The 12,134-nt window shown below is 39.6% G+C and overlaps 1 protein-coding gene across 3 annotated transcripts; it reads left to right on the top strand.

The window, feature by feature from the left end:
• Positions 1-3,444: 3,444 nt before the first annotated feature.
• On the top strand, positions 3,445-11,083 carry LOC116335084 (protein PLANT CADMIUM RESISTANCE 9-like). Of its 3 annotated transcripts, XR_004200603.2 has the most exons (5): positions 3,612-3,626; positions 4,734-4,788; positions 10,063-10,168; positions 10,260-10,447; positions 10,530-11,083. XR_004200603.2 is itself a non-coding variant. In XM_039600591.1 (4 exons), the coding sequence occupies exons 1-4, from the start codon at positions 3,474-3,476 to the stop codon at positions 10,761-10,763; spliced, it is 681 nt and encodes a 226-aa protein (XP_039456525.1). In that variant the 5' UTR covers positions 3,445-3,473; the 3' UTR covers positions 10,764-11,083. The 3 variants fall into 3 exon arrangements, 1 of the variants encoding a protein (XP_039456525.1); XM_039600591.1 differs by lacking the exon at positions 4,734-4,788 and having other exon boundaries at positions 3,445-3,626; XR_005608738.1 differs by lacking the exons at positions 3,612-3,626; positions 4,734-4,788 and adding an exon at positions 8,204-8,398.
• The last annotated feature ends 1,051 nt before the right edge of the window (positions 11,084-12,134 follow it).

Here is a 12,134-nt window from a genome sequence, read left to right as displayed (position 1 = left end):
TTTTAGACTTTAGTTTACTTCAGCCATATTCCATATAAATCAGGTATCATACAAAAATAAAAAAAAGCTTCAAATAGAGTCATGACAATAAAAGAATATGACTTTAAGGACATTACTTCAGTTATAGTGCACCAACATCTCTTACACATTAGCACTAAGGGAACACTGAATGACCTGATGGTTTTTGTCCATAAAACTACTCATCTAAGATTACCACAAAGTAAAAGATCTCTCAGCAAAATTATGCAACCTTTTAGGCACTATTGCCCCGATCAAATCAGTGAGCTGGGACTTTTTATTCTAAACATGAACTACTGTTACAGCAACAGACATGGACTACTGGTGCCCCACACAACAACTCAATGTCCACTATGTGAAGGAGTCTATACTATACTGTCTATACTATACTGTCGTGGTGGACATGGCAACACTTTTTTCATGGTTACATACAGTTTTAGACTGATGTGGGCCAAAGCCTAGCACATACTTGCCAACCTTGAGACCTCAGAATTAGGGAGACATTCAAAGGGTTTTTTTTTTTTTTTTTTTTTTTTTTACAGTGTTTACTTATCGGAAAAAAAATAAGTTAAATGTCACCGGCCTGTTCCGGGGGTGTCCAAATTCAGAGGCTGCGTCCAACTGAGGACCCGGCCTTTGCAGGCTAAGTGGGCCGGGTCCTCCGAAAGCCGGGTAGACCGGAAATGAGCGACCGTGAAATTCGGGGGTCTAGCCTTCATAATTACGTCACCTCTGCCGTCTGCTCCTTGCTGTCTAAATAAAATAAAATATAACCGGACGCTTGCGTAGATTCTCGACCATCTCACACTTCTGTTTAATCAGTTTTCTGTTTGACATTTATTCAGCTGTGTGAAAACCCCAGAGGAACCCTCCCGAGGGATTAATAAAGTTTTATTTAATCTAATCTAATAACTTTATTCTCAGCCAAACCGATTTACTCATGAACAAATAAAACACTGAAAAAGGCCAAACAATAACATGTTTAAGTTATTTGAAGTTTACACAGCTACATTCTCGCCTGAAAACATGTTAAAAGTTTATTTCGCGACCCAGAAAGAGTAATGAGAGTAATATTAATACTAAGTAGCTGCAGTAGCAGCTATTGTTGAAACTGGAATTGGCTGGGCCAATCTAGGATATGGTTTTCAATTTTGTTGTGGAAAATCGGGAGAAATTGGGAGAATGGTGGCTCCGGGAGCTTTTCGGGAGGGCACTGAAATTCGGGATTCTCCTGGAAAAATCGGGAGGGTTGGCATGTATGGCCTGGTATTGCCTGTAACGTTATTATGACGGACACATTTTATGAGTGAACTTGACTTTAAGTGACTTACAGGTTTCTTTGAAAAATACTTTCTTATATGCACGTTCTTCCTCTTTGCTACCGTCCTGTCCTCCTCGCAGCGCAGGTTTGCCGCTGCTAAAACTAAACAGAGCTCCCTGAAAGGCAAGGGCGTCGATTTGGCATGGACGGAGGGGACGTGTCCCCACCAATATCCAGCGATTATTGAATTGTCCCCACCAATAATTTGATCTCTTCGAGTAAAGAAATACAAACCCGATAGAAAGAAAAAAACGATCTGTCAACGTCTCATTCACCTAGCGGTGCAGAAAGAGTTAAATTACGTTCTCTACTGGAGTCCTACCTCATGTGACAAATATGGCCAAAGTGATTGGCTGTGTCTTTCAGCGAGCTCTGTTTAGTTTTAGCAGCGGCAAGCCTGCGCTGCGAGGAGGAGAGGAGGACGGCAGCAAAAAGGAAGAACCTGGATATAAGAAAGTATTTTTCAAAGAAACCTGTAAGACACTTAAAGTCAAGTTCACTCATAAAATGTGTCCGTCATAATAACGTTACAGGCAATACCAGGCCATACATGCCAACCCTCCCGATTTTTCCGGGAGAATCCCGAATTTCAGTGCCCCTCCCGAAAAGCTCCCGGAGCCACCATTCTCCCCAGTTTCTCTCGATTTTCCACCCGGACAACAAAATTTAAAAACCATATCCTAGATTGGCCCAGCCAATTCCAGTTTCAACAATAGCTGCTACTACTGCAGCTACTTAGTATTAATATTACTCTTGTTACTTTGGCTGAGATTAAAGTTATTACATTAGATTAGATTAAATAAAACTTTATTAATCCTCGGGAGGGTTCCTCCGGGGTTTTCACACAGCTGAATAAATGTCGAACAGAAAACTGATTAAACAGAAGTGTGAGATGGTCGAGAATCTACGCAAGCGTCCGGTTATATTTTATCTTATTTAGACAGCAAGGAGCAGACGGCAGAGGTGACGTAATTATGAAGGCTAGACCCCAAATTTCACAGTCGCTCATTTCCGGTCTACCCGGCTTTCGGAGGACCCGGCCCACTTAGACCGCGAAGGCCGGGTCATCAGGTGGACGCACCCTCTGAATTTGGACACCCCGGAACAGGCCGGTGACATTTAACTTATTTTTTCCGATAAGTAAACACTGTAAAACCCCTTTGAATGTCTCCCTAATTCTGAGGTCTCAAGGTTGGCAAGTATGTGCTAGGCTTTGGCCCACATCAGTCTAAAACTGTATGTAACCATGAAAAAAGTGTTGCCATGTCCACCAGGACAGTATAGTATAGACAGTATAGTATAGACTCCTTCACATAGTGGACATTGAGTTGTTGTGTGGGGCACCAGTAGTCCATGTCTGTTGCTGTAACAGTAGTTCATGTTTAGAATAAAAAGTCCCAGCTCACTGATTTGATCGGGGCAATAGTGCCTAAAATGTTGCATAATTTTGCTGAGAGATCTTTTACTTTGTGGTAATCTTAGATGAGTGATTTTATGGACAAAACCCACCAGGCCAGTCAGTGTTCCCTTAGTGCTAATGTATAAGAGATGTTGGTGTACTATAACTGAAGTAATGTTGTTAAGTCCTTAAAGTCATATTCTTTTATTGTCATGACTCTATTTGAAGCTATTTTTATTTTTGTATGATACCTGATTTATATGGAATATGGCTGAAGTAAACTAAAGTCTAAAATACTTAGTCATTTGTTTAATATTAATTTAACATTATATAATTCACATATAAAACTATGAATTGTAATTTTAAATGGTTTAAAAGCATGTAGAATAGCATATGTAGGCAAGTATATTTCTCCTTTTTATTTTATTAAGAAGCAAAGACAAAAAGGAAAAAAAAAAAGAAACAGCGCAGGGTTCGGTGGTTGGATCATCCGTCCCCACCAATGCTAAAACCAAATCTACGCCCTTGCTGAAAGGCACAGCCAATCACATTGGCCATATTTGTCACATGAGGTAGGACTCCAGTAGAGAACGTAATTTAACTCTTTCTGCACCGCTGGGTGACTGAGACGCTGACAGATCGATTTTTTCTTTCTATCGGGTTTGTATTTCTTTACTCGCAGAGATCAAATTATTGGTGGGGACAATTCAATAATCGCTGGATATTGGTGGGGACATGTCCCCTCCGTCCATGCCAAATCGACGCCCTTGCTGCAACTCTTTCCTGGTTGCAATGCTGGATAGTCATGTGATTTCTAAAACAAAGATATTGCGCAAATGCAAGAAATCAAGCCTATGGACAGGATTTCTATTTACCCTCTGCTTGTTGGTAGGTAGATGACATTTTAGTCCCAAACAAACACAGTCATGAATTTGTCTTAAAACCATACTTGTGTGCATATCTGCAAATGGATACAGTATAATGAAGCTTTGGGAATCTAAATGTAATCCTTTAAATGTACTAGTTTACACTGTTATCATTTTAGTTGAACAACGAAGTGATATCTGGAGAATCAAGGAAATAGAATCCATGCAACAGACACCTACTCATAGTTTGGCACACCTTCTTTCAAACATGCAAACATTGTTGCTACGTAGACAAAGGTTCTGCTCATTTTAAATATCAAATTCACCCAAAGACTGCTTGAAACTGAAACACTGCCCCAGCAAACTACTACACAGTCTCTAAATGTATTATATTTGGGTATTTGTAGGCATTCTCCACACACAACAAAAGATACTTAATTGACTGTGGTTAAAAGAGACAAAGATAGTAAGCACACTGACGGGTGTGTCCCTGGAGGTAAACTAAACCCTAACACCTCTACTAGGAACAAGCATAACCACAGGTCAACTTTCCCATCTCTGTTTTTCCATGAAAACTCCGCAAACTCTCCATAGCCACAACTCTTGGCTCTCTTCCTCCATCACTTTCACTTTCCTGACTTTGTTGCTCTATGACCACAAATAAGCACAACAGTGTCTGTCTGCTGACTGGGAGAATTACAAATTGCTCTACTATTCATGCTGAAACTCTAAATTTAAAAGTGTTTTTAACAAGCTGCTTTTAGTGATGATGTCAGGCTTGATCTCGTAGCCTTCATCCTGAACCCAGAGTTCTCTCAGTGGTTACATAGTTTTACTAAAAGGCTACAATCCAGCAGTCATTTATACATTTATTCAGTTATTCATTCAGTCCCTTGCTCTTTTTACTCATGTGTATTAGAGCGTTGCTCTTTAAGTGTTATTTGTGATAGCAGTAGCCAATGTTTACATCAAACCACGGGTTTTGCTTTCAGTAGTTCACTCTCAGTCATTTAACCTCTGTGCAGATAATTTAAAATACTTGTTTGAATATTCAAATATTCAGTACCAGTCATGCTCACATGTCCAAAGTTTTCACTGGGACTGTTTGTCATGACCTCCTTTGATAAAGAAGAACAGTGTGACTGAGTGCTGGAGAGGAGAGACATCAGAGTGCAGAATAAGAAGTAAGTGAAAAGTTCGTTGTGTCATCTCTTTTTTTTTCTTTAGTGCTTGGTGTTAATGATGCTGTCAGTTCAGTTATTTCATTTATCAGAGATTCTGATATTTCACTGGTTTAGTTTTCTTTATTATGGATGGAGGGTGAATATACAATAGAAACTTAACCCTTTCATGCATGAATACTGACAGTGTCAATCTGGATTTTTTTTTTCTTAAGTATTTTTATTCATCTTTAGACATGGAAAAAAAAAAGATTTTTGATCTTCATGTTTTAAAACATGTACTTTTCAAAAATTCAGTAAAGGACTAGATGTTACAATCACGGACAATGCATTGCTTTTAATTCATCGGGTGTTTCGGCCATTATCACTAGACACCCTCATCCAAGGAGGCCCTGCCGGGGTTGATCAGGCCCCGGAGTGTGTCACTGGTTTATGTTAAAATTGTTTTTCTCTTCTTTTTTCTCATGTTTAATTTTCTACAGTTTATTCTATCTATTCACTGCAACTGAGAAATACTTACTTCTTTAGCATTTATGGAGCCTCATTTCTTCAAAGGGACAAAAACAGTGACAGAGAGGAGTAAGACAAGTAAGGTAAGATAAGATAGGAGAGACCAGAGAGGAGAGCTGGAAGGGGGGGGCGCCTGATCTGGCTTCCCACACCTCCCTGCTGGATCGGGCTGTACGCTCTATCTCCCCACTGCCTCCCAGAAAAGGGAAGAAGAGCAGAGGGGAGAAGAGCGGAACATTTTTCATTCTTCTTTTTAGTTTTGCTACCATGAGGTTAACTGCACAGTCCCCAGGAGGCCCTGAGACAGCTGTATCAGTCAACCAGCAAAACTTCTAATGTTATGTTTTACCCTTTCAACGCACCCTGTTGAGCCAGGCCCACCACGGGTCGATCAATTCTTGGCATGTGTTAGCTGACTGCCTTAGCTGCCCAAGTGATGTCAGCCCTTTTTAGCCACAGCCAGTGACTGGTCCTCTCAGCAGCGTTAGCTAATTCTCTTATAGCCTGCCGTTGTCCCTGTCCTCTGATCCCAATCTCTCAGACATAAAGACCTGGATGGCCGCTAACTTTCTGCTTCTTAATTCAGATCAAACTGAGGTTATTGTACTCGGCCCTGAAAATCTTAGAAATATGGTATCTAACCAGATTCTTACTCTGGATGGCATTACCTTGGCCTCCAGTAACACTGTGAGGAACCTTGGAGTCATTTTTGACCAGGATGTCCTTCAACGCACATATTAAACAAATATGTAAGACTGGTTTCTCCCATTTGTGCAACATCTCTAAAATTAGAAACATCCTGTCTCTTAGTCACGCTGAAAAACTAGTTCATGCATTTATTACTTCCAGGCTGGACTACTGTAATTCTTTATTATCAGGATGTCCTAAAAACTCGCTGAAAAGCCTTCAGCTGATCCAAAATGCTGCAGCAAGAGTCCTGACAGGGACTAGAAAGAGAGAGCAGATTTCTCCTGTTTTGGCTTCCCTTCATTGGCTCCCTGTTAAATCCAGAATTGAATTCAAAATCCTGCTCCTCACATACAAGGTCTTAAATAATCAGGCCCCATCTTATCTTAATGACCTTGTAGTACCATATCACCCTATTAGAGCACTTCGCTCTCACACTGCAGGCCTACTTGTTGTTCCTAGAGTATTTAAAAGTAGAATGGGAGGCAGAGCCTTCAGTTTTCAGGCCCCTCTTCTGTGGAACCAGCTTCCAGTTTGGATTCAGGAGACAGACACTATCTCTACTTTCAAGATTAGGCTTAAAACTTTCCTTTTTGCTAAAGCATATAGTTAGGGCTGGACCAGGTGACCCTGAATCCTCCCTTAGTTATGCTGCAATAGATGTAGGCTGCTGGGGATTCCCATGATGCATTGAGTTTTTCCTTTCCAGTCACCTTTCTCACTCACTATGTGTTAACAGACCTCTCTGCATCGAATCATCTGTTATTAATCTCTGTCTCTCTTCCACAGCATGTCTTTCATTATGAAGCACCTTGAGGCAACTTTTGTTGTGATTTGGTGCTATATAAATAAAATTTAATTGAATTGAATCTCTCTAAGCAGCTTTGCTGTTGTACTGGCAACAAAGCCCCTGCACCACAAGAGTTTTTAACATGTCCAATTATTTGGACAACTGGTGGCAGGGTATAGAAATATAAAAACGTCATAAATTAGCCTTGCAATCAATCGGATTATGTCAAAGTAGCTATATATGACAATGTCCCGATTCACAAGATATGTACCCTAAACAAAACTCATAACTTGTAACATGTTCCTATTTTTTTTGCAAGAGTATTCATGGAAAACTCAAAGCTTCCACGTTTCATGTTTTCATGTGCTCTATTTTTATATCATTTGCAAGTTGTTTGCATGTTTCCCTCCATCCTATATGTTACTCCATTTCCTGGAAACAGATTCAATTCTCTAATTTTGATGAAATAGTCTACTTATAATCGTGACCAAACATTTAACAGTAGAATGTTAAAAACATCAACAAAGTGAGACGCAAGCATTGCTACCCAAGCCTGCGATGGAGCATGAAGGAGAGACACGTAACTAAAGCCAAATGGGACCAGACGTCACCTGGCTTAATGAGGTCCGTGTCCTGGTTCACAAACACATGTCAGATTTTGGGATAACCTAGAGATGTTCTTATTAATAAACAGTGTTGGGCAAGTTACTTTGAAAAAGTAATTCAATTATAGTTACTAGTTACATCTTCAAAAAAGTAACTAAGTTAGTAACTGAGTTACAATATTCTAAAAGTAATTAATTACTTGAAAAGTAACTATTGCGTTCCTTTAAAAAAAACAAAAAAAAAAAAGTTTAACCCTCTGGGGTCCAGGGTATAATTGGCCATTTTTAACTACTTTTGATTTTCCCTCCACATTTTACCTTTAAAAACTGTTTACTTTGCCTTGTTTGGTATCATTCTTTTCAGCACAACCTCACGTGCCTGAATTTACAGTCATGTTTTCATTTTGACATACTATATTAACACAATTGATCTAAAATCAGACAAAAACCATAAAATCAGAGTAGAAAAGGTTGTTTTTTATTGTAACAACCACAAACATCTTTAATAAATCATATTTCATAACTTTAAATGCAAATATTAATTGTCAATTTTAAAATCCTATGCACAAGTTTTGCAAACTGTCACGACTGGGGCAGCAGTCGTGTGATGAATAAATGAGGACCCAAGATGCAGACGGTGATGGAGGTGCGAGTGGAGGTTTATTTACAGTGAAAATAACAGAAGTGAGGGCAGGACTGAACATAAACCTAAACTGGGTGAAACTAACAAACAAACCTGGAACATAAGGTCAGCGGGAGAAACTCAGAGATGGCAGATGAGGACGGCAGAACAGGGAGACGTACAGAAACATAGGGAATGAACACAGACGACACGATGCGGAGCACAGGCAGACACGCAGTATAAATACACACACCAGGTAATTAGGAAATGGCAGACAGGCGGGGACACAGCTGGAACTAATGGACATAACGAGACAACCTACAAAGTAAAACAGGAAACTCACAGACTGTTTTACACAACCAACTGGGGACACGAACAGAACACAGAGGAGAGACACAGGTAGGGATGATAGAAACACACAACTCAAACCCAAAGAACAAATACAAAATCAGAATAAACTAGAGAAATGATGATAATAATAAACTTAAAGCGCTGGGTCACCGACCCAGGACCATGACACAAACAAAGTTATTTGCATCCATTTACCTTTTACCCTTTTTTTTAAAATAACCATTTCAAACTATTTACAGAACAATCAGCTGTTCTTCAATAAGATGCCACAAATTATTTGTGCCACTCCAAAAAAAACCAATTTCTGTCCACTATAAAGGAGAACATCACAGCCTGATACCTGCAGGTCTGACAGCAGCAGGTGTATCACTGCTGTTTCTACCTGGAGACAACAGTCGCCTCATTATTCTGACACACAACACAAAACTATCCACAACACTACACACTAACTACACAAGACAACACATTAACTACACACTCCAAACACGCTAAACGTCACAAATCTCTCACATCTCAAAACTCGCTCTCTCTCTTTTTCTGCTCTCTCTCTCTCGCCGTCACTCCTAAAACTTCCCCTGTTCTGTTTTCTTTTGGTTTTTTGCTCATAAGCAGAGAGTGCTTGCTAGCGCTAACATGACGAAACTATTGAGGAAAAAACGCCGCGTATATCTTGTTTATCATGACTCTGGTTTTACGTGGCCTATCAACACAATTTATAAAAAGGTATATGTCACAGTGTTGCTTTGTCTTTAAGTGGTCATGTGATTGGCTTACCAGGACTACTTTATTCTTCCTCAGTCAAACAGCAGCACTCATGCGATTGTTTTGCCCCCTGAGCTCCAGGTGTTGTGCTAGACAGTGATCGTGATTACCGTCCGCGGGAGCGCGCAGCTGCTTAAAGCTGTAGCGTCCAGATTACTTACAGCTACTTCCGTGCAGCTGATATAAGATGCGGTAAGCTGAACACAGCTTCAACCGTCTGTTTGTTGAAAAATAGTAACGGACCGCATTTTCTTGTTAGTAACTGTAACGGCGTTGTAACGATAGGAATAGTAATTAGTTAGATTACTCGTTACTGAAAAAAGTAACGCCGTTACTTGTAACGCCGTTATTGCCAGCACTGTTAATAAATACAAATATGAAATAGAATTCAAAATTTTTAAAAATGTCATTACAATACAAGATAAACATGAGTAAAAGAATTTTAAATAAATAAACATTTTAAACTGGGTCAAACATCAAGCAGAAGACGTGGATCTTTAGACTGGATTAAAGAATTGGCGGTGAAGAGACCTCTCTAATGTGCAATGGTAACGAATTTCAAAATTTGGGACCCGCTACGGCAAAAGTTCGTCTGAGCCTCCGCTGTGTCCTCGACACATCCAGGAGCAGTCGGTTAGTTGATGTGAGTGGGAAGGCAAGTGCAAGTGCAGCTCAGAGAGGGAAGGTTGGGGAAGACCATTTAAGCACTTTAACTGTGCAGCCAGTTAAAAGTTGTGATCCAACATTTTGCAGCAGCTGGAGACGACACAGGGCAAAATGGTAACACCAATATATAAAGCTTTACAGTAATACAACCAAGTTGTACAAAGGGCACGGATTACTGTTTCTTTAGCCTTCTGTCTCAGCTGAAAGAAGACAAAGTTGTATAAAGCTGACTTTAATTGCAGTTGTTTTATTTGGGTTTTCTCTACTTCATTCTACTTTTACAGAGTAATTATTTAGTGTCTGTGGCTGAAGTTCAACATACAATGGCAGAAAAACCCTTGACAGACTGGGACAGTGGTCTCTTGGATTGCTTTGAGGATGCGAGTACTTGTAAGAAGTTTAAGATCTTTTTCTTGTCATTTCTGGGGTCTTAGGCGCTTCAGACATGTTACCACTTTGGTGATGTATTTCTGTTTTTCAGGCTGCTATGGTTTCTGGTGCGGCCCCTGCCTCGCCTGCACCGTTGCAGGAAGGTTTGGAGAGAACAACTGTCTTCCCTTATGTGATATATGCTGTTTTATTACATCAAGATACTTTTGCGTTCCTATTCTTCCACCCCCTGCAGTCTTGTCTTTAAGGGCTGCCATGCGAAACAGATATGGCATCAAGGTATGAAGCAGTGACAGTGAGACAATGTCATGAAGCAGAAAAGGAGAAAGAAAGAAATAATGGTTGTACTGTCTCTCTGCAGGGCTCTCTCTGTAAGGATATTGCAATTTCCTGTTGCTGCTGTACGTGCTCCTGGTGTCAGATGCATCGCGAGTTAAAGCATCGTAAGCAAGCCCCCACTGTGGTCAACATACAGAATAACAACATTGTGAACATGCAGCCTTTTCCAGTCATGCAGGCACCCATGATGATGCCTTCACAACCAGTGCCAGCTGCTTATATGGCTCAACCAGGAGTCACTGTGGTCTCACAGTGACGAAATCCGAGTTTGTGTTGATGTTTCTATCAGTGATACGAGACAATGAAGTCATTTTGAATTGAGAGTATAGTTAAATATTTCTATCAGCTTCCTAATAATCATAAAAATTACATTTAGTTTAAATGCATGAGTCGCCTTTTTAGATTAGTCACTGCATAGCTTCAGTAATAATACAGAGGACTGAATTTTAGTCTATTAATTTTTCTGCTAATGAGAAAAACATACTTGCATTTAGAGCTAAACGTGGTGTTAGATCTGCTCTGATGTTAAAACTGATGTAAAGTGTTTTTTTATCAATAAAAATATGAAATCCAAGACATTTATGATCATTTTGCAATCCTACTTTAGATTCACCAAACTCTGCTTCAGATCAGTTTACAGTTTACAAAATGACAGAAGTGAGATTGATGAAGACCTGATGTGCTCATCACAGCACAGCTTTCATGACACCATAAAGATAAAAACCGGAGTCTCTCAGTGGCTTTTTTCATTTTTTATTTCACTCCTCATTAATTTGTCTTTCTTAAAATGTGTCATAATGTGTGCTGTGTGGCAGGCAGGAGGAAGGACCCAAATGCAGGACTATCAGTAGGAAAAATTAAACTCAAAGCACAGCTTTATTTGCTGGAAAAACTCAAGATAACTCAAAGCATGAAGCTCTAACTGGAAAACCAGGAACAGAGAACTAAGATGTTACCATAAGCTAGTGATGGCCCGCGTGAAGCTGACGCTCCGGAGCGTGTGTCGAAAAAAACAACACAGTGGTTCACAAGCACTGTGTCGAGGCTTGCTTCGTTTGGCAAAAGTCACGTGACCAGTGACGTCCGAAAGTTCATTACGCACGTAACTGCTTCGGTACCTGATTCAAATGGATATGAGGAAGTGAATCATTCACGGGATTTGTGGAGTGTGTTGATGGTGACAGATAGCGAAGAGGTGATCATTCCACATATAGATATAGATATATACATACATATAGATATAGATATACATACATATAGATATAGATATACATACATACATACATATATATATATACACACACATACATACATACATATACACACACATACATATACACACATACATACATATACACACACATACATATACACACACATACAATTTGTATTATATATATATTATATATTATATCTTATATATATTATATCTATCTATCTATCTATCTATCTATCTATCTATCTATCTATCTATCTATCTATATCTATATCTCCAGTGGTTAATTGCTAAGTACCTGGAGGCAGGACCTCACAGCAGAGGCATGCGCCATAATGTTTTGTATGTTATATGTATTTTGCATCTATTTTATTTACCAACATCAAGAAGTGACAGGCAAAGAAATACCAC

This window comes from Oreochromis aureus, linkage group 17 (genome assembly GCF_013358895.1).
Source record: "Oreochromis aureus strain Israel breed Guangdong linkage group 17, ZZ_aureus, whole genome shotgun sequence".
In the NCBI taxonomy this organism is placed as follows: domain Eukaryota; kingdom Metazoa; phylum Chordata; class Actinopteri; order Cichliformes; family Cichlidae; genus Oreochromis; species Oreochromis aureus.
Note: the sequence above shows the minus strand (reverse complement) of the source record. Positions and strands in the feature narration are given on the sequence as shown.